This window comes from Panthera pardus, unplaced genomic scaffold (assembly GCF_024362965.1).
Source record: "Panthera pardus isolate Hobbes unplaced genomic scaffold, ASM2436296v1 HiC_scaffold_26, whole genome shotgun sequence".
NCBI lineage: Eukaryota > Metazoa > Chordata > Mammalia > Carnivora > Felidae > Panthera > Panthera pardus.
In genome coordinates, this window is record NW_026526832.1 from 38,951,926 (window position 1) to 38,975,035 (window position 23,110).

At 52.4% G+C, this 23,110-nt stretch overlaps 1 protein-coding gene across 2 annotated transcripts in view; it reads right to left on the reverse strand.

Annotated features, from left to right (window-relative positions):
- TRAPPC12 (trafficking protein particle complex subunit 12) overlaps window positions 1-23,110 on the reverse strand; it is an 81,625-nt gene that overhangs the window by 41,604 nt on the left and 16,911 nt on the right. For both annotated transcript variants that reach the window (XM_019453184.2, XM_019453181.2), the window contains exons 3-5: window positions 20,642-20,758; window positions 8,818-8,931; window positions 8,101-8,239 (exon numbers count right to left, since the gene is read on the reverse strand). In XM_019453184.2, coding sequence (XP_019308729.2) covers window positions 8,101-8,239; window positions 8,818-8,931; window positions 20,642-20,758 — 370 coding nt within the window. The remainder of the gene's footprint in view (window positions 1-8,100; window positions 8,240-8,817; window positions 8,932-20,641; window positions 20,759-23,110) is intronic.

Below are 23,110 nucleotides of genomic sequence, written 5' to 3' on the forward strand. Positions count from 1 at the left end.
TGTGGACACCCCCGTCCCCGCTCGTCCGCACCCGCCCTGCCAACCCCGAGCCCTTGCAGCACGCCGCGCCAGGTGCCAGTGGGGAGCCCGGGCGGCGCGGACGCAGGACAGACGTCAGCGGCAGGTGACGACAAGCACGGCTCTGTGACTGAATCTGGGAGCTGAGGACAGAAACTGGGCGGGTGAGAGTGAGCCCGAGTGTGGCTCCCCTAAGCTCTGTCCCTACCTGTGACCTTCTGAGAGGCACCTGGAGCTAGGGCTGCACAAGGAGACAGAATTCCTCCTCTTCTCTCCCGGTACCACCGAGAAGGTCTTGAACAGCTTTAGAAAATGAAAGGAAGGCACACACCTCCCAGCCTCATGGGAAAGAGAAAAATGAAACAAATCGGAAAGAAAACAATGCCCCTTCCTAGAAAAAGAACACACTGTTCGTAGAGACAAAACACAGCACCAGGTGGAGAGACGCCGTGGATCGGTTCCAGCTTGAACAGGCTGACGTAAGTCAGCACCGTCTGCTCTGCAGGCCGGGCCCGGGCCTGGACCTACAACATGACCACTGTCCCCGGGCAAGCCACTCCCCCCTTCCGCACAGCACAGGCAGAAGCCGCTTTCCTCACAATGATGAGGACTTGGTTTTGCTTGTTTCGAAGACACACAGGTAGAAGCACCTTTACGCCGATTCTCTGGGTCTGCACAAACCCGGCCTCCCTGCGTCTGACGCTGCGACTCCGGGATGCCCTCCGGGCCAGGCGGCGCTGGCTGAGCAGGAGGACGATGACGTATGCACGCCTTCCACGCGAGCCCGGAGGCCTCTCTCCTGCAGGGACAGCGAGCCCCGAAATGAAGGGCTGGTCAAAATCTGCAAGGACCAACACTTCCCAGAGGATGTGCTTTTTCCGGAAGATTCCCACCCACGCACAGCCACGACCTGCCCAGATCTAGGTTGGCAGCAGCGTTCCCATCAATCATTCAGGAAACACGAAATGCAAACGGTCCTCCGACACGGATGCCTACAGCCTCTGCAGGGCAGTGAGCCCACGCGGCCGGCTCGGGGAGCCGGGGAGGAGGGCGCCAGAGAGAAGCGGGCCTCCGTGCTGGGCAGCGACAAAGGACACCTACCACAGGAGGCACGGGAGCTTCTCTGGGGAGGGATGTGCCCCTTGCTTCAGGAGGCAGCAGCCTGGCCATGCAGACGGCCTGGACCTCCGTTGCTCACCTGCTGCGTGTGCTGGGCGGATGGCGTCCTCCTGGGGTCTTTTCTGTCACCTGCACAGCAGGGGGCCTGAGACGGTCACGCTGCTGTGAGGCCCAGGTGTGCAGATGTCCCGCAGAGAGCACCTAACGGGACCGCGTGGGCCCTCTGTCCCGCGTTAACAGCACACAAAGGGCCTCTGCCCAGGGACTTCCGTGTCACGTCCAGGTCACGTAGGACCTCCCGCAGGGGTCACTGCTCTGCACGTGATTCCCCCCACATCTCACCCTGCTTTGCCGGTTTCCTGTCTGCCTTGATTCCCCTACAGAACACGGAGGAGCTGCTGTCATTGATGACTCTCCTTCCGCTGCTCAGTTATTGGGACACAGGTCACTGGATGTCTATGTCTCAGAGAGAACACAGTGCCCTTCACCTTCGCCATAAAATGACCCTCAACCTACAATGTCCATGCTGCTTTTTAAGTATAACGAGCCCAGAACCATACTGAGCAAGTCCTGAAGCACCCTAGAGGATTTATTAGCTGAGTGGGAAATTCACTGCTGCCCCGGTGCCGCGTGGCACGAGCAGACGCTGTGGACTGGACCACGCCGCGCCCACGCGAGCCTAAAGTGGCTGCGCCTGATCCACGCGGGACCGACTGTAACCAGTATCTGGTAACCACGGCATTTCTCGTGGGAGACGGGTTCAGACGAGGCCTTCCACGGGTGTTCTAACGACAGGAACGGAACCCAGATGGAACGCTTACTTCCATGTCTATGATGATTTGTTCTGAGAAAAGACTGGAAATGCACTTCGAGTGATAAATGCCCCCAAGTTCTGATGTAGCATAAACTGGAAGTCTAACCTAAGCAGAGGAGGTGAATTGATTTTGTCATGGAAAAAAAAAGTAAGACATTTGAAACAGGATTAACAATTAATCCTGAGCCATCATGTATAGTTATGTGTTAAAAATTTTTTTCCAATTTTATTTATTAGAAAAATTTTTTGTTGAATGTTTATTTTTGAGAGAGAGACAGAGCACGAGCAGGGGAGGGGCAGGGAGAGAGGGAGACACAGAATCGGAAGCAGGCTCCAGGCTCTGAGCGGTCAGCACAGAGCCAGACATGGGGCTCGAACTCACGGACCACGAGATCATGACCTGAGCCGAAGTCGGATGTTCAACCGACTGAGCCTCCCAGGCACTCCAAAAAGTTTCCAAATTTAGACCTGCGACCAGAAACACAAACCTCAGGGTTCTAGAGGGAGGGCAGGAGAGGACAGAAGACACCGGCAGTGTTACCACCACTCCCAGAGGACTGGGTAGGTGACGGAAGGGTGCAGACGTGAAGCACGCGGGTCAAGTGTCTGCCCCATCAGTGTTGGTCTGACTTGGTCGTCCGTAAGGATCACGTCCTGAAATACGATTTCATACGGTATCTTCACAACGAACTCTAATACCTTGGACGCACAGACCCGAACTCGGCATCGGAGGAGGCACTGCCTTTCCGAAACATCACACTGAGGGTCATCAAACAGACTTATTTCCCATTGTTTGGCTTCAAAGTTCTCCTCCAGCGACAGAGAAAGTCAAGCGAACTCTTTCATGCCCGAGAAGTACTTTGAAAACCCAAAGTGCTGTGTGTTTGACCATCTTTCTTTCGAACGAGAGAGAGAATTCCAAGCAGCAGATTATAAAAAACGGTGGTGGGATTCTGGAAAATCTTACTGTCCCGCAACAGGCCGAATTGGAATGACTGGATACACCATCTACGTCAGAAGCGCGCCCGGGTCATCGTTTCTGAAGACAGAAACGCAAAGAAGACGTACAACACGGAGTGAACCGTCGTCGATAATCACATATCGGTACCAGCACCATCAACAGTGACAAACGTGCCACGCCAAAGATGCTAACCCAGAGACACAACGAATGATCGAGTTACATCATCCACGGATGCAATCCCTGTCCACGAGTCTCACCGACACAAACCCTTCAGAGAGGAAAGCGGTCTGTTCTAGTGTTAAAAATGACAAAATGAAAACAACTTGATTAAAAGCAAATTAAAGAGAGGAGGCGATCACAGGCATGTGAGGAAGGATTCTCACAAGTGAAACAGGGTGTCGTGCTTGGAAAGGTATTCTGAAGCCCTGACACCAAGCATTAATTCCACAGCTGTCAACGTTAAAGACAGACAAAAACAAAAACTTTCTTCATTTTGGGTAAAGGCTGGTGCCTGTGGCCCCCCTGCCATTTCCCCTTGTCACCTCCACCTCAAAAGCTGGGGTGGCAGTGGGCTCCCGGGGTGTGCAGGGAGGTCCCGGAGGGTCTGCCTACAGGGCCCAAGGTGGCACGGCTGGGGACCACGGGGGAACCGCTCGCCAAGCCTACTGCTCTTCTGTCTTGTCCGTGTTACAGAAAGCTAAGGGGCTCGGGGTACATCCGGGGCCCGTGGGGGCCCGGGGTGCTCTGCACGGCCGTCTCGGCTTTCCGCAGCTCCAGGCAGAGGCAGGTCAGCCGCCACAGAGGGTAGACCCTCCGTCTACCTCCTGCTCACAGGTCCTCCCGGTAAAGCCGCCTCCAGGCCCACAGGGCTTCACGGCAACAGCGCACTGGGGCTCAGCGAGGACCGCACTTCAGAAAGCTGTATGGTAGGGGTCTTCGCCCGTTTCAGCCTGATGGCACAGTTCCAATGACACAGACGTAACTGCTCTGGGCTTGTTACTTTTTTAACAACACTTTTTTAATGTTTACTTATTTTTAAGAGAGAGAGAGAGAGAGACAGAGTGTGAGCGGGGGAGGGTCAGAGAGAGAGGGAGACCCAGAATCCGAAGAGGCTCCAGGCTCCGAGCTGTCGGCACAGAGCCCGACACGAGGCTCGAACTCACAAACTGCGAGACCGTGACCTGAGCTGAAGTCGGTCACTCAATGGACTGAGCTCCCCAGGCAGCCTGCAATGACGGCATCCTGAGCAGTTTAAAGAGGACCCTACCGGACACAATTAGAACTCACAGCTAGGGGACTTCTGTTTCAAACACTTACCTTTCTTTTTCTCTGTCCTGGGCACAGAGGTCACATGGTGTCACCATGGAGCTCAATTTTCCTTCTTGCTTTGACATCCTCTACTCTCACCACCAGCACTGACTGTCTGAGTTTCCTGCACCTGGTGACAAGTACGGGGAGAGCTCGGTGGCCGGGTGTGACCCTACTGTCTCAAGTCTGCTCATAATCCACCGTTTTGCTGCTAAACATGGAGTCTGAGCTCTGAGCGGCCGCTTCTCACCCAGCTGTCGGAAGTCTGAGCAAGAGCCTGATGAAGCAGCTCCTCCCCCAACCTCTGGGCCCCGAAGGACAGGGACAGACGTACGGCATCAGAAGGGAGGCAGCAGTAAAGTGCGGTGGAGGGCAGCAGGGCGGGGGTGGGGGGACGGGGTCCGGCCTGGGGCTGCTCGCCGCTGCTCTTTCTTTCCAGCAAGGGGGAGAATTCAAACAACCTGTTAAAAGACAGTGCTGAGTTTCTGAAACACACACACTGTGCCCTCGAGACAGGCGGAAACTACGAAATTGCTCGAGATGTGGGAGAAATGTACAAAGCTGCCGTTACTGTTCCTTTCTTGGGTGAAATTGAAAAAACAAAACACAGCACTTCATGATTTTTACTCATGATTCATTACATATCTTGCAATGAATATTCTGAGTGGGTAAAAATTATGCCCAATATTTAAATAAAATATATTAGAGCTCATTCATAAAAGTTACTTATCTGCATTGTTATAGCCTCCTCTGTAAAGCACATCTTAATGACTTGCTTTGCTTATATACTGCAAGCTAAAACGAATGAATGAATCAAAACTTACATTTATGCTGGTTACATCACAAAACGAGAAGAAAAATTAGTAAGCATTCAGCATATCGTTGTGGATGAATGTTAACACGCCTTAGCTGAAATGTACATATGATTTATGTCTACTTCATAACTTAAATTAGCTGCTTAATGATGCATGGCTACTATCCTCTCTTTATCCGTATCCCCATGCAATTTAATTTCAGGCGGGATCAGAAGCAGGCTCTCTTGTCCGCACATCTTTGGGAAAGTATGTCCTCAAAACTGAGGCTGAGGATGACAGGGAGTCCACACCTGGCCCTGAAATCTCACTCCTCGTTATGCAGATAGCTCGGACCAGCTCCACCAACGTCTCTCTTCAGAGACTGTGAAGAGGGGCGGAGTCTCCAGGACTCCAGGACGGTGTCACAGAAGAGGGCACACGGGCGGGGGCCGAGCATTCAGAGGAAAGGCTGGACGTAGTGAGGGGCTGAAGGCTGTCACCGGCCAGCACAGGAAATACCTGCCTTCTCGTCTCTTACGCATTCTTCAACACCCGTGTAAGTCCAGAAGCGGCTGATGCACGAACAGTCCTTCTGAATCTACAATTCTGGACCTCAAGGGGAACAGAAATCGAAGCATTTGTGAAGCTGTGTGCTTTGGGGTAGCTGGTAGTTCAGAGCCACTGAGAGACGGGCCTGTGAACTCAGAGCTGAGTTTTGTCAGCTGAGGACGAGACACCCATCAACGCCAGCTGCCAACCCCCAGGGCTGGCCGAGGGTGCAGCCTTCTGCCCCATGGCAGGACCACACAGCAGGGACAGGGCTGCGGCCAGGCGGGTGGGGAGAAACACTGTTTACGCTGAAGGGACCACAGCTGTTCCTCGTGACAAGTGTGAGAATACCCTATCTTCTCTTGATTTACTGGGCAGAAATATCCCCAAACATCCCCCCTGGAACTGCCCCGAACCTCTCTGTTGGGCACCTTTCCATCAGAGTGGCTAAGAAGCGGCCACAGATGGGGCACCTGAGTGGCTCAGCTGGGTGAGCGTCGGATTTCAGCTCAGGTCACGATCTCGGCAGTCAGTGGGTTCGAGCCCTACATCCGGCTCTGTGCTGACAGCTCGGAACCTGGAGCCTGTTTCGAATTCTGTGTCTCCTCCTCTCTCTGCTCCTCCCCTGCTCTCTCTGTCCCTCAGTAATAAATAAACATTAAAAAAAAATTAAAAAAAAAAGAAGTGGCCACAGAGACTCACTCCTTTCTAGGGTGGAAGCTTGCTCATCACCTTCCAGGGAAGGGAGGGACCTCAAATGGCTGGAAAGTGTAGATGAGAAAGAACACGATTAATTTACAAGCCAGAGAAGTGTGCCCTGAGCTACCAGAGAAGGGTGCACCCTCCAAAGGGCGTGGTCTGAATTTCCAGAATTTCCAGCCACTGTGGCTGTGGGGGGATGCGGGGCTCACCCACAGCTGGACTGCGACAACCAGCCACTGGGGCTTCCGGAGCTGGAGCGTGGGTAGAGAGTCAGGGAGGGTCCTGGCCGGGACCTAAGGCAGACGTGAGCCGCGAGCAGTGGCAGAACCGACGGGGAGCCCGGCACCCCCTGTCCCACCTCCTCCGCCTGTGATAACACCAGGCGGCTGGGGCATCCTCGAGAAGGCTCCACTCACGGAGGCTCCTGGCTCTCGTCTGTGCCCCACCAGACCTGACGGGCCATTGGCTGGGAAGAAGTTCAGGATGGGGCCCTGCTGTCCCCTTCCTGACCCCGAGTCGACGCAACTCCCCACCCTGTGGGGAGTAAACACGATGAAGAGAAAGCCCCGAGAATGCAGAAAGCTTGCTCCTTCTGTCCCTTCCACAGAAACAGGACGTGCTGTTTTAAGGAAAAACAACACAGACAGAAGCTGAGAAATGTGTTTTTCCTTCTAGTCTCAGTTCATCTATTTACCTACCTCTAATATTAACCAAGTAAGAAGTTGACTTAATTTTTTGAAAACTCTATGGCACCACTATCTTCGTTATTCGTAGGGCCTTTGTCCTCCCTTGTCCGGTTACGATTTTCTATTTTCTACCTCCAATCAGGCTCTGGGTTTCCTGAGAACCAGAACTTTTCTTTGTCATTCCTGTTACATCCCACAAGTGCTGACCAGGTGATCTTTCGAAAGGTGGCGGTAAGATATGGTGTCTACTGATGAATTAAGAACAGAATACAAAAAACAGCCAAAACGCAGTAATTACTGGGCAGAAGCCCCCGCTCTGAGCAACCTACATAAATGGCTTTGCCCGATCTTCGCGACGCCCGAGAATCACCGCTGCTGTCCTGGAAAGGGTGCTGGGACAGAGGCACTGCAGGAAGTGCGGGGCAGGACCTACAGGAAGTCTGACTGCAGAGCCCTGCCTTCAGTAACTACGTCTGCGGCCTCTTGGAAGTCCTCCCGAAGCTGGTTTACATTTCACAGGAACACCTGCGGGGTTTCAACACGTCTCTGAGGCTCTCTGCCCAGAAGCATTCACTCCACCTGAGCTGCTCGTGCCCCGGAAGGTTCTCTGTCACCTGTGCTCTCCCTCCTGCAATCCCTACTTCCTGCCCCCTGACAGCTGCTCCGTGCTGCAGCCCAGGTTTTCCAGATGATGGCGGGGCTCCCTGGGGCTTCCTGGGGACTGCAACCAGACTTTTAAGTAAATTAAATCAGGACAGAACTAGGAGAAAATGGCACAGAGTAAGTACCGTTGCAAGGGGGTTTTGTTTTGTTTCTATGCGTATGTTTGCAGTAAGTCATGATACATGAGTATGTTTTACTCCGGAGCACAGTCAGAAAGTCTGAAAAAACCCACCACCGGTGCTTACCCCCAATCTCACTGCTGTCCTGTAGCAGGTGCCTCAGATGGCTGTACCGACCGCTATGTCCGGGGAAGTGCATTTAGAAAACCCAGCGAGGTCATTCGGTAAGTCAGGGCTCGCTGCTGGGTTACTTACTTGAGGTTTCCAGCCCGGATACGGAAGGAAAAGGGAGGACACTTATGTGCAAAGCAAAGCAAAGCAAAGCAAACGCACGCAAAGGCACGGACGGGGAGCACCAGTGCCTTACCCCTCCGGCCCGGGTACACTTGCGGGTAGTACTCGTAATAGAGATCTGGCTGATCCAGGTTCCCAAAGGGCTCGAACTCCATTTCGGCGTTCTGGAAGAGGCCCAGCTTCACCAGTAGCGCCAGCCTCACAAACCAAAGCTGAAACACAAAACATAAGGGAAACGACAGGTTGCCTACGTGGGTCAAGTTCAGAAATTCCTATTTACTACGAATTTGGTAGCAGAGCTTGATTTCCAGTGCATCCGAACAAAGGCCAAACTTTGTTTCTTTGCACATTTGCCTAACCACGCATTTCTGAGAATACTCCTGAGCTTGATAAGAACGACATGAGTGATTTCGTCTAATCGTCTCAGTCGGACAATCCTGTCGGGCAGGAGAAGGAGTCCAGTGGGCGCGGGCGTGAAGGGAGGGCAGCTGTGGACAGAACCCTGTCTGGGGAGGGCACTGAAGGGCACGGAGTCAGGAGGGGTGCGTGTCAGAGAGGGCCGTGCGACGAGGGTGAGCGGTCAGCTCCGAGGGGCCGGAGGCCCTGGGCGCAGAGGCACGGTGGGAAATCAGCTCGCATCCGTGCCATCGGGCCAGGAAGGCCAGAGTCAGCCGTACTGGCGTGCAATCTGGGCTACGAAAGCCCATCTTCGTCTCAGGTTTTTCTCAGTGGCACGAAAGGTCGGGCGCCTTCTGTGTCCCCACGTTTCGACCACCCAAAGGGGCCGTACCTGCAGCGAGTCTGCTGTGTGGCTGGTGGGCAGCCCGCTCTTGCCGTAGCCTTGGCCGTGGGCGGTGAGAAGGCGCCCGCACAGGTCGACCGCCGCCCTCCAGTTCCTGCAGCTCTGGAAGACACAGGGGATACGTGACCAAATCGCAGCCACTCGGACACACGGCACCCGCTGGGCTCGGGGCGGCTCCCGCCACCGCGGGCGAGGACAGTGAGGCCGGACGGCGGCAGGGACTGAGCGCAACGCCACTTGTCACCGCTGCGTGTGTAATCAGGCGAGAAGGACACCAAGCAAGAGATGAGCAAATCCTACAAACGTTAACGTTGAACAACCGGCAGAACACGGGGAGGAGAACTCTTGTTGGAAAGCCCCCCCCCCCCCCAAATCTAGAACACTGCTTTCCATTTTCATCCAGATAACTTCATTTTGTAATTTCCACAAATTTAAAGTTAATAACTTAATTTTATGCTATGCGCCGGATACATTTATCTGTATCGGGAAGATCTGCGTGTGTCTACAAAACGAGTGGCTTCATATGCTAAATGTTTAATTCTATTTTACCAAGACGAAAAAAGATGGCTGACAGGGATGTGTCAGCCGGTCAACCTGGACTTACTGTGTTTGTCTTTTGACCCCGAGGCAATGAAGACAGGAGGGCCAGCAGGCAAATGCAGGGGAACATGTTATCAGAGAGAATGTTCCGGCGTTTTAAGAAGCAAAAAGTGGATGCTCACTCCTATCTACGTATCCCCTCAGCGCAACAGGCGCCAACCAGCTTCGGACACAGCAGACGCACCCGGTCACGTGTGTGGCCGACAGACGTACAGACCAGGTCAGGCCCTGTGGGCAAAGAGCCGGCTGAGTGCACAGCCTTCCGTGCGTTCACCTCAGGATCCAGCGAGGAAGGCAGATATGAAACAAAGCGTTTTTCCGATGATCACTCAAGTGATTCTGCACGCACCCCAAGTGCTTTCTGAAGCAAGTGCCACGGTGCACGTCACCAGGTGGCCGGACTTAATGTCAGGGAACGGAAAGCTGCTGGAGCCAGACGTGAAGGAGGAACAGCGGGGTCCGGCAGGGGTAGGACCCTCCAGGCGAGGGGGAGACAGTGTGCGTGAGGGACCCCGGTCGATCCCGGGATCCCGACGGCAGGCACACAGGCAGTGAGAGTGCAGGTGTGGGCAAGAATGGGATGTCAGCAAGGAAGGCCTCAGGCCACGAGAGATCCAGATGCATCCTGAGGGGCTGGGGAGCCTCGCAAGGGCATGACGCGATGCTGTTTAACGCACAGAGAGCGGAGCAGTCCCCCACCTCTCCAGGTACTGAGGCACGCACTGCCCCTGTGGGCGCCCCACCCCTCCCCAGGCGGAACCCCAAGTGGGGGTGAGGACCCAGAGAGCACGGGCCCGGCTGCTGATTGCGGACTCTCCTGACAGCAGCCCTGAGGGCCCCGCAGGTGGAAGCCTGGGCCGACGGGGGTGCTCCAACTGCTGGGGGAGAATCACAAGTGCGGCTGTATATTCCGGACTTGCAAATGGGAAAGCTATTCGGCCAAGTCCAAATCAGTTCTGTGTACATTCTAAGCAGATCCTGTATGCAGGGGCGATTAATTATTGCTCTCTTCCCAACTGCCTCGGTCACACAGGCTGGCCTCTGCTGCTGGTGGCGTCAGATCTGAACTGAGTGCTCAGGGCAGTCCTCCTGGGAAATGACTTCAGCTGGCCTCCCAGGAAATGACCCCAGTGAGGAGGGCAGGAGGGGAGCTCCAGTGGGCAAAGGCCTGGTGTGAGTGGGGGCTGTGGGGATACGAGCGACGGGAAGGAGGAGGCCGGTGCGGTCTGAGAGAGGTGCGGCAGGTAAGAGGGGGCCTGGCAGGGGAGGATGAGGGGCAGGTAGGGGCAGGCAGTGCAGGTGTGGTCAAGGGGCAGGTAAGGCCAGGCCAGCCTCCAGAGGCTTCCAAGGGCACCGGCAACACGTCAGGCTCACGTTCCAGAAACATCAGCCCCTGTGAGGATGACGCATGAACCTGAGGGGCGAAGCAGGTGTCGGTGAAGCCGGTGTCCAGGCCTGATGCTGGCGACCTGTGTGTGGTCCACAGGCCCTATCCACGCGGTGCACGGTCTGCACGCAGTTCCGGGACCCAGCCTCCTGCACGTGGTCCGTGTTGTCTAAGGCTGGTTCTGGGCTCCCACGAAGGAGGTGCGGTCACAGCAGAGCTGAGTGGCTGCCCCAGAGACTGAGGGGCCCCCCGAGCCTAAGATACTCCCAGGTGCCACCCAGGCCTGGCCACTGCCACTTCCAGGGAGACCGTGGACCACGTCCCCCTTATGACTGGTCCCGAGTGAGAAAGGTGGAGGAACAGAAACTTCTAGAGCCACTCGACAGAGTACTTATTGTCACGCATGATAACAAAAGGGGGCTTGTACCTGGTACGTGTTTTTCATATTGTTAATGTAGACGGAATTTTACAGAAGCTTCGGTCTGGGGGGCGCCTAGGTGGTTTAGTGGGTTGAGCATCTGACTCCTGATTTTGGCTCAGGTCGTGATCTCGGGGTCACGGGATGCAGCCCGGCGTGGGGCTCTGTGCTGAGCATGGAGTCTGCTTGGGATTCTCCCTCCCTCTCGCTCCCTTCCGCGGCCCCTCTCCTCCTCTCCCCTGCTCACACCCTCTCTACAATTAAAGAAAAAAAAGGGTAAGTTTCAGTCTGCTGAAGATTGAAAAGTCCCGAGAAAACGCCCGTCCTTCCAAGCCTGAAAAGCACGGTTGCAGGCGGCTTGTACTAGCGTGGGCGTGTGGACAAGGCCAAGGGACACGGCTGAGTGGCGACCTGACACGGGGAGCGGGGCCGTAGGATGGGTCTGAGAGCTGACGTGCCGCCCGAGGGCGGTGAAGCGGTCATGGAGACGGGGAAGGCTGGAAAAGGTCAGAGCTCAGAATCCGGAATTCGGTTCCGACAACGATGCATCTGAGGGCCTCTGAGACATTCACGAGGAAGAGGAAAACCAGCCGCTTCCGTGTGGGTCTGAGGTTAGGAAGAGAGGAGGGCATTGCCCTGGGGCAGTGCGGGGTCTGCACGTGCAGGGGGTGGCCGGGGGGGGGGGAAGGATGTGGGTCTGGGGTGCAGGGAGGGACAGTCCTCAGGGCTCCGGAGGCGGCGGGCACGGCGGCAGCAGAATCACCGTTGGCCTCACCGAGCGCTGGTGCGACGGGCAGATGGGGCGGGAAGTCGGACCGAGAGACACGGGTGGACCGCGAGCAGGGGGGCGGGGAGACGGGGACCCCGTGAAGGCGAGGGAGGAGGCGAGGCGGTGGTGCCTGATCTGTGCCTGTTTGCAACCGAGTGGCGACGAGAAGGGTCTGGCTGCAGGGAGGCTGGCCGCGTACCGGGAAGGACGATCCACAGCGCGAGGTCCGGCGAGTCGAGAGGGAAGGACTCTGGACGCACATCTCAGCAGGCGCACGAGGTGCACGTCTGCGCCGGGAGCGAGGCTTCTGTCCCACGGCCTCCCCCCTGTTCTGCTCTGAGCTGGGGCGGGGGGTCACTTGTCTGCTCCAGCCAGGAGCCAGGGAGGGCTGGAGGTCTGCAAAAGGCAGGGCCCGTTCAGAAAGGCCCGGGGAGCCACCACAGAAGCCCAGCAGGCTGGATGGACGGCGGCGCTGAAGGTCCCGCGAGGCGGGCCATCACCTTCCGGCCAGTGCACGCACCAGGGTGGGGCGTGGCACTTCTCCCCGGGCGCCGTGGCCCCACGGAGACCTGGCGGCCCAACGTCACCAGGTGGGGGGAAGGGTGGCAGGGAGGAGAAGCAGGCAGACACCCCCCGTTAGCTCCCACTGCCACCTGTGCGACCTCAGGCCGGCGGGTGAAGCTTGTCACCGCAGCCGGCCACCTGCAGGCGGATACGAGGGCGCAGTCTGTGATGTGGCTGGGACTGCCGTCCCTGCCGGTCAGCTGTTCGTGCTCTCACGCGTCACAGCTGTCACCCCGGCTTCTAGCGAGGAGGGGCTGCCGAGACCACCACCCCACCCCGACTCGGACTCCAGCTTGGCGACGCCCCTCCTGCCCATTCCTGATTCGCCGGCACGCACGTGCCTGGGGGGAGACGGCCCCCCCAGGGGGACGGAATCTGGTTCTCGGGTAACGGCGATTAATGGACCTCCAAACATTAACCCCACCCGACAGAATCTTCCTCCTCAGTATTTTATTTCATGTGGGGTTGAGGGTGGAGGTGAGCAATTAGGAGAATATGTTGCAAAATGCTCCTCAGGGGCCAACAATGAAAAGAGGGCTAAGAAACACCCGCTGTGGGATACAGTCTGTCTCATCCACTCTGCGTGCACATTAAACACAGCCCAGTGTCCAAGGTCACTTTAACAGTGACTGTGTCCCACTTCCCTCTAGGTAAGCTCTTGGGACAGTGGCCTTGTCTAGAGGACGCTTTTTAACTTTTAAAAGTATTCCTACAGTATCGTACCTATCATGTGCGTTTGTTACAAGAAATTATGAAATAGTAAATTCACGCAACTACAAAAAGGCAGTAAAAAAAGCTACACTAATAATGAAAGAAACATAAATTATAACTTATTAGTGATTGATTTTCATTAGCCAAAAAACAAAAAAAGCAGCAAATGCCATTGTTAGCCTAAGAAATGAGAAAAAATGATTTCTGAAGAAGATACGAGTCAGGACAGACAAGGAGACACTATGGCAAAGGCGTGTGCATATTGCTGGTTAATGTACACACGGTATCATCTTCCTGAAAAAGAATGTATCAAGAGCCCCCAAACTGTCCATTCTCTGGGACGCCTGGGGGGCTCAGTCAGTTGAGCGTCTGACTCATAATTTCGGCCCTGGTCACGATCTCACGGTTCATGAGTTTAAGCCCTACACTGGGCTCTGTGCTGACAGCATGGAGCCTGCTTGGGATTCTCTCTCTCTCTCTCTCTCTCTCTCTCTCTCTCTCTCTCGCTCTGCCCCTCCCCCACTCACACTCTCTTTCTCTCAAAATGAACATTAAAAAAACAAACTGCCCATACTCTGACCTCATTCTCCTCCCAGCATTTATCTTAAGGAAATAATCATATATGTAGAGAAGATTTCTGTACAAGATGGTCCATCCCAGGATTATTTATAATAGCGTCAGATGATGCAGTTAGAAAATATTTGTAAAGACCCTTCAATATTGGACAATGTTTAAGAAATATTAATAAAAAGATACTAAAGTATAAAAAAGTAGAACATGAAGTTTTGTATAGCATATATATATACCTACACATGTATTCACATTCCCCACACAGACTTACTGGAGACATACACACAGTCAGATACGAAAATGTTAACTGACCATGGTTTTACTTCTCCTCACTTTTTCAGAATTAAGAACACGCTGTTTGGGGGCCCCTGGGGGGCTCAGTCGGTGAAGCGGCCGACCTCGGCTCAGGTCATGATCTCACAGTTTGTGGGTTCGAGCCCCGCGTTGGGCTCTGTGCTGACAGCTCGGAGCCTGGAGCCTGCCTGGGATTCTTTGTCTCCCTCTCTCTCTGTGCTCCTCCCCCCTTGTGCTCTCTCTCTCAAAAATAAGTATTAAAAAAAAAAAAAAGGACATGCTGTTTGTAAAAGGAGGGAACAGAGGTTTGTGAATGAAAAAAAGGACAGGCCGCACACACAGTGGGCCATCGCACTCGTGGATGAGGCCGTTATGTTGTGGCCGTCTAGAAATGGCACGCCTCTCCCTGTGTCCCACACACCGGGGACATGCTCACCCCATCCATTACCTAGAACCGTGCTTTATGCAGGAACAAAATCAATGCGTGTTGAAATCATACTAAAAAAAAAAAATCAAGTATGAAGGTATAAGTTACGAAGTATGGCAGTTAACACATGAGGAAAGAGGTATTTTAAAACCTGGGGGAAAAAAGGGATTTCACGACAGTACGTAAGGAGCTGCCTGACACTGAACCACCCCCGTGAGCTCCCGTGTGATCTGCTGACAGACCTCAGAGACACAGAATCCGTGTGGGTGCAAAGATACCTAAACGAGAAGATCTGACCCTGGCTACTTACATATTTGTGAAACAAAGATTCATTGCCCAGTAAAGACGCCTATCTCATTTGACGTCCACCAGGTACAGATTCCCACCACCAGTAAACCAGTTGAACGTGTAATAAAACTATTTGCAAGCACTCTGTGAATACAGACTCTCCATAAGTGATTAAAACTACTAAAATGTACCGTATAAAAAGCCTTCAGCTCTTACTCTGATTTGTCATACTAAGATGTGGTTTCTACATCCCAAACTGGATGACATTTATTAAAAACGAAGCCAAAACCTCTCACTTGATGGTTCATTGTTTAGTAAATGGAAGTCTACTAAAGCTTATTTATTTATTTTGAGAGCGAGCGAGCGCATGGCAGAAGGAGAGAGAGAGAATCCCAAGCAGCCTCCACATGGACAGCACGGAGCCCGACATGGGGCTCGGAAGTCATGACCTGAGCCGAAATACAGGGTCGGATGCTTTACCGACGGAGGTACCCAGCGCCCCCTAAGTGGGAATCTTTTACAAAGTGGCTCCTTTCCTAACTGAAAATAGCAAGCACAAATGCCCCCATTACAGTTTCTCCCAATGTAACTGTCCCGCAGGTGGCTGAATACAGAAGCTGTACGAGGACACTCGTAGCTCCTAAGTGGGTCGTTACTAAGCGAGGCCATTTTCTGACGAATACTGATGGTCTATAGATGACGTGTACTAACATCTAAACGAACTTACGCTAACCTGACGGCAAATTTTCCAGGGGTCAGAATGACATAATTCCTCAAGACAATGAAAAACAAAACAACTTGGGGCAGGGGGTTGGGGTGCCTCCCCACCACCTTCTTGGCGGCCTGTCTGAGTACAAGGAGCCTGGGAGAAAGGCAGGGGCCAGTCTGGACCCAGAACTTGCCAGCTGCACGGGGTCACCGCGATTCGGGACCAGAGGTGACGCAGCGTGGCTCCTTTCAAGACTAAGATGTGCATTATCTTCTGGTTTGAGAGTCACACATGCTAGCAGAGAAAGCAGAACAATGAGGATGATTTTCCTCGTATTACAACTTAAAAGGAAACAAACGAGGAGAGAACACAGAGAAGTTGTGAGACAAGTTTACCATTTACAATTTGTATTTCCCCAAATATTTCTTTTTCATGATAAGAGAATATAAAGTATTTCTTTGTCTACACTTCAATTTAATTTGATATTTCAAGAAGATTTCCAGACAGGAATACTTTTGTTCACAGCAAGTGGGATCAACAAAGACCATAACTATCCTATCCATTGGGAGCCTGGTAGCAACGGGAGGCTGCTGACAGTCCCCAGGGGCTCCCGGAGAGCTGGACGAGGGGCCATCTGCACAGGTGTGGGCGAGGCCAAGACAGCCACGAAGGGACAGAGACGCACCCAGGGCCAGGCAACAGAGGGACGCCCAGGTGGGAGGGGCCAGGCCCACAGGACCTCAGGCTGAGCCCACAGGAGGCCGCCCGGCCTGGACCCCCTCCGTCCCTCCACCTGGCCGGCTCCCGCTGCGTCGCCCGTAAAGGGCAAGTGGGAGAGCAGGGGAGCAGGGCAGGGAGGCGGCAGGCGAGGAGGAGTGTCCCGGGGATGGCACCAAATGAGCCTGGTCAGCTCGGATTCTGCCACCAAACATAACTAGGTTTTCAGGGAGGGCTCTCCCAGACTGTGGGATCAGGGATGGCGTGGCTCAGGGACTGCCGGCTGGTCTTCCAAGCTGGCACATTACGGCGGCCTTCGCACTTTGTGTTCAGGGCTCCACACCGTTCTGGGGGTTTTCTCACGCTGATGAGCGTGGCTCTCCTGCCTGTACTTCAGCTGTTCCAAGGGACTTAACTACGTAACATAACTTTGTCTTATTCAATAGTAAGGTTTCCAACAGCAGTTTTGGCTAATTCAAACAATACAGCAACAAACATTCTCGAATATGTCCTGTTAAGCACAGGTGCAAGAGTTTCTCTGAAGTATAGAATCAGAGGGGGGAATGTTGGGTCCAAGGTGCTGCAAAGCGTTGATCTGATCAGCTCCCGTTACGTTGCTCTGCAAAGCGGGCCTTCCAGCTCGCGCCCGCAAGGACACGGGCCGCCTCCTGCACCCTGGCGGACGCCCGGTGCTGCCGTGTTGATGTACGACCCTCCTGTTGGACTCACATTTGTGATTCCCAATGAAGATGAGCACCTTTTCCAAGTTTATAGGCTGTCTGGTTTCTGCGAACTGCCTCCTCCTATCATGTGCCCATTTTTCTACTGGGCTGTTTTCATTTCTTAGTCATTGGAGGAAGGTCTTAATATCTATTTCAAACATCTTCTCTCATTCTGTGGCTCACTTTTTAATACTCTTTATGGTGTTTTTGTTGTACACAGGTTTTAAAGTAGTAGTCAAATTTATCCATTTCCCCCTAAAAGTTTTAAGAAATACTTTTCTATCCTGCATCATTAAGAGTCTCCTCAATTTTCTGGAATTTAACAAATTTTGTTTTAATTTATTTGGAATTTATTTTTGAGTGTGCTAAGAAATAAAGATCTTTGTAATTCTTCCCTTTTGAATACCTCACTAATTGCGTGCCAACACTGACTGACTCCTCCTTTCCCTAACAACCTGTAACACGGCTCCTTCCACACAAGTATGTGTTGGGGCCCCGCCCCGTGCTGAGGCAGGTCCGTGTTCCCTTTCCAGGATCACTCTCCTCCAGTGTCTGTCCCTGCACAGGTGCCAAGTACAAGGCCTAGGGGACATATCCCTGTTCATGCACACCAGGCGTGTGCACACGCACGTGGGCGGTTTATTTCTTCCAGCCTCGAGAGAGCATGGCCTTCAGCTGGACTGGCCTTACAGGTGATGGGGACCTAGCAGGACCGGCCCGTGGTACCCTCTTTCCAGCGTCCTGCGTAGCTCTGGGCAGCCTGACCACTGAGCCAGGGGTTGAGGCTGGAGGAAGGGGAGAAGAGGATTCTTGGAAGGACGGGCCAGGATGACCCAGAGCAGTGCTGAGTTCTAATGGCAGGTACCCCCTTCCTTCAAAACGCTGGGACCTCCCCTCAGCAACCTGTGAGCCACGACTGGGGATTACACGTGGCCTGCGATTTGAAATTACAATTTTTTATTTTCTCACCGTGCTTCTGGCTATTTTGATCTCATTTTTTTCCTCCTTCTAGTCCCCTTCCTGGAGATCCTCTTCCATTCTCGTTATGAGATGTCAAAAGCGTTTGGTGAAGAAATGGTTTTTATAACTACAATTTAAAACATACCCTGTAAAACTTTGAGTTCTTACAAAAATCTCATCATTACTGTAAATGACGTGTAGAACTCTGACAATAAGGTCAGTTTGATATGAGAAAGAGATCTAGGGGCGCCTGGGTGGCGCAGTCGGTTAAGCGTCCGACTTCAGCCAGGTCACGATCTTGCGGTCTGTGAGTTCGAGCCCCGCGTCAGGCTCTGGGCTGATGGCTCGGAGCCTGGAGCCTGTTTCCGATTCTGTGTCTCCCTCTCTCTCTGCCCCTCCCCCGTTCATGCTCTGTCTCTCTCTGTCCCAAAAATAAATAAAAAACGTTGAAAAAAAAATTTAAAAAAAAAAAAAAAAGAAAGAGATCTAAATTTAAATAAATGTTCCTTTTTTTTTTTTTTTTTTACGCTAGGAAATAAGATACACTCTTTTTGAAAAACTGAACACAGGAATTCGATGACTTCTAAAAGATGAGAAAAATAGTCCAATAAAAGTCACTCAAGTAACTAACAGTATGTACATAACTTTCCCATCTATGACTCAAAAGGAATCATTAACTCTGTATATGATACCATTACAGGGATTAAAATGTCCTCCACAGGCTATGACATTCATTTCCCTGTAAATTACAGTCTTAAAATGCACGGACGTTACTTAGGAAAATACATTTTGAAACTCTTTCCTAGTCTTGATGATGAGAGGAATTACTTTAGGACATAATTAAAATACCAGGGCAAGGTAATGACTGTTTTTAAGTATTAAAAAAATTTTTTTTTTAGAGAGAGAGGGAGAGAAGGAATCCCAAGCAGGCTCCACACTCAGCATGGAGTCTGATATAGGGCTCGATCCCACAACTCTGGGATCATGACCTGAGCTGAAGTCAAGAGTCAGACACTCAACCAACTGAGCCACCCCAGCAACCCCCCCACCCTTTTTAAAAATGCATACATATTTTTTGGTAATAAGTTTTTGTAAATACATTTTCCATCTTAAATAGGTCTCCTTGTTAGGACTATAATAAAATCTCTCCTGGCTTTAAGTATTTTCAATGTACGAAAAGACCCCAAACCACTGTACCTACTTATTTGTTTCTTAAGAAAAAATTTTTTTAATGTTTACTTTTGAGAGAAACAGAGACAGAATGCGAGTGGGTTAGGGGCAGAGAGAGGGGGAGACACAGAATCTGAAGCAGGCTCCAGGCTCCGAGCTGTCAGCACAGAGCCCGATGCGGGGCTTGAACTCACGGACCGCGAGATTATGACCTGAGCCGAAGTCGGAGGCTCAACCGACTGGGCCACCCAGGCGCCCCCCACTGTTAACATATTTGTTAACAGCAGAAACAATCACAGCAGGTAAACAAGATCGCCCATGGAACAAATTGGTTACGATGATTGTGCCCGGTTCCAGGTATACTTTTTTAACTGGTCATTACAGGGGCGCCCGGCTGGCTCTGTTGGGAGAGCGTGCGATTCTTGATCTCGGAGTCATGAGTTCAAGCCCCATATGTGGAGTAGAATTTACTTAAAACACAAACCGGTCACCACCAGGTGACACTCCTAGTGCGGCCTATCGCTCATGACGATGTCTTATAGCGGCTGCTTCCAGGCCGGTCAAGGCCAAGACAAGAACCCAACAATGCAAGAACCTCTTCGTTCAGCCCCGGAAATGCTCACCTGTCAAGACCTGTGACTTCATTAACAAACGATAAAGTGTGCAGATATTTAAAAAGTCGTTTCCCCTCCCTTTCAAAAACAGAGTGGGTCCACGTCTTTCCTTCCCAAAGCTTCTTAGCATAGGAATAACTCCAGAATCACTTCAGTAAAAGAAACCCAATAAGGCATTTGATTTACACTTACTAAGAAATTAGACTTTAATTGCTTTATATGTAAAATATCTGCTGACCACCCAAACAAGTGATTCTTACTTGCCTTTCGGAGGACACATACTTCTGTACACGTCATAGAAGACGTGCAAGAGAGAGGCAATTGTGGGGGCATACGACTTCCAGGGGTTCAAAGACCGCAGAAGCATCTACCCATCCATGTTAAAACGCCTGCAGCTCAGATAGTTTCCTATTACTACTTTCCTGTTAATACCTGGGACTACATCTCTACCTGGATAGTTGCACGAGTTTACTCCTGTTAAGGAACAAGGACTTTTGTGTGCATTTGTGGTGAACCCACCCATTCAACAATAAACCTTTTAAGCCAAGTGGAGACGACGGAGTGTTTTAAAAAAGCAGCATAAAATTATTTCTCTCTAGTTACTATGTTTGATGAAGCATATTTAATCAAAGTATACGTTGCTTTGAGTAATTTGATCGTCTAAAATAATAGCTTTTTAACTAATTAAAAGTATGTTTGTGGGACGCTTTTGGCTGCACAGAACTGGTATCTAATTCAACAAAATTTTATTTCCATGCAAGGGCTCTAGGTAATACATCCGGAGTAAGTGACTCTAAGGAAACTATGACGAAGGAAGGAAAATATGACGAAGGAAGGAAGGAAGGCAGGACTTATAAAAAACAATTTCGAAACCAAACACGTCATAACTTACGATTAGCTGCTTCAACCCGACAAAAGTCTGCTCCACGGACTCGGCATTTAAGACCCGCCTCTTCGCCGCGGCTCTCTCACCCAGGAAGCGAAGCATCAGGTCTTTAACTGCATCCCCCTTGAAGGAACGGAAGAAAAATATGTCAAGACAATAAAATGTTAATTAAACTCAGCTAACCAGAACCCATAACTAAATGAGATTCCTTTTCTCTCCAACGGTGTATGGAGGTTAAAACGTGCCTACAGTAGTAACATTTCAGCTGCCCAGATGCTGAAGCATCACAGCCTTTGATCAAATGTGTATTTTAGACCTGCCCTTGCAGAGAAGTGGTAAATCCCCACCCCCTGCGGCTGGCCGACAGGAGACATACCACGCCAGGAGGAGGGCTTCGCGTGGGCCCCCGAGGGGTGAAGAGACATCACAGAGAACAAAGGGCCGGGTCTGCACGGAGGTGGGCTGGCCTCGGCAATGTGCCAGTTTGCCTGGGTCTCTGGGAAGGCCTCTGGGACCCGGCTAGAGACATCATTCGTGGCCTGGGCGCCCCTCCCTCCAGGGCTAAGCACACCCCAAGCCCGAGGAAGTGAGAAGAGTCCCCCCGCCCTCAGGTCCTTGAGCACCCGTTCAGCCAGGCCCCCTGCTTACAGGAGGGTGCTGTCTGCCAGAAAAGGGCCCCACGGGCCTCTGCGACCCGATCCCCAGTGACACGCCCCGCAGACAGGGCGGAGGGGCGCAGGTGGAACCCGATGGCTGGCGAGGGTGTGGGGGAAAGGGAAGCCCAGCGCACAGCTGCTGGGACCTAGGACTCTGCAGCCGCCGTGGAAAACAGCGTGGGGTTCCTCCAGAAGTTACACATACAGCCACCTTACGGCCCGGCAGTTCCACTTCCGGGCATTGGTCCCAAGAAACAAAAACACCAACTTGAGAAGATGTCTGTGGGGCGCCTGGGTGCAGGGCTGGCTGAGCGGCCGACCTCGGCTCACGTCATGATCCCAGGGCTCGGGAGTCTGAGCCCCGCACTGGGCTCTACGCTGTCAGCGTGGAGCCTGCTTGAGATTCTCTCCCTGTCCTTCTCTCTCCCCATCTCTCTGTCTCTGCCCCTCCCCTGCTTGTGCTCTCTCTCAAAAGTAAACATTAAAAAATAAAACAAAGGGGTGCCTGGGTAGTTCAGTCGGTTAAGCGTCTGGCTTCAGCTCAGGTCATGATCTCGCAGTCCGTGAGTTCAAGTCCCGAGTCGGGCTCTGTGCTGACGGCAGGGAGCCTGTTTGGGCTTCCCCGTCTCCCTCTTTCTCTGCCCCACCCCCGCTCACCATCTTTCTCTCTCTCAAAATAATAAAACATTTAAAAAGAAAAAAGGAGGGGCGTCTGGGTGGCTCAGTCGGTTAAGCATCCGACTTCGCCTCAGGTCTTGATATCTTGGACCGTGAGTTCAAGCCCCGAGTCAGGCTCTGTGCTGACAGCTCAGAGCCTGGAGCCTGTTTCAGATTCTGTGTCTCCCTCTCTCTCTGTCTCTCCCCCATTCATGCTCTGTCTCTGTCTCAAAAATAAATAAACGTTAAAAAATTAAAAATAAAATAAAATACACCCCTGCTTTAAAAAAAAAGAGATGTCTGCACCTGCATGTTCATAGTGGTGTTATTTCCCCCAGTGAAGACGTGGAAACAACCCACGTGTCGTGGACGGATGAAGAGGGAAAGAGGAGGGGGTGTATTTGCACACGGCCACAGTTCTCAGCCTTAAGAAGAGAAGGAAATCTTGACATCTGTTTCCACATGGATGGACCCTGAGGGCATTATGCTAAATGAGATAAGTCAGAAGGAGAGACAAATCCTGTATGATCGTGATCACTTACAGGTGGAATCACAAAAACACAAAAACCGAAGCAGCAAAGCAGCTTCTAGGTACAGAGAACACACTGGTGGTCGCCAGAGGCAGGGGCGGGGAGTGGGGGCGGGCCAAATGGGACAGGTGGGCAGGTGCTAGAAACTTTCCATCACCACACAACCAGGGCGCGGGGATTAACGGACGGACGGGTGCGGAGCCGGAAGGAACCAGACAGCGGTGTGTACTTGCAAAGTTCTCATCACAAGAAAAATACTGCCGTAACCGTGGAAGGTGACGGACGTAAACCAGACCGACTGTGATCGTTTCACGATACAGACAAATAGTGACTCGAGTTACACACTTCAAACTAACACAATGTGTCAGTTATTCCTAGATAGAAAAATAAATTTTCAAAAGAGAGGAAAAAACATAAAGGGAAGATGGAAGGGGGAGGGGCCGAGGAGACAGTGGTTTGGCCAGGCCAGGAGAGGAAGGACTCCCAAGGCTGCAATGACCATGGAGACGTCCGACCTGGGGGAGGTGTGCAGGAGGACAAGACTAAAACCTCTCCGTCTCGGCGAGCGGGACGCCTGCTCCCCGCCCAGGCTGATGCTGATGGCGCAGGGGAGCACCGAGAGCACACGGGGA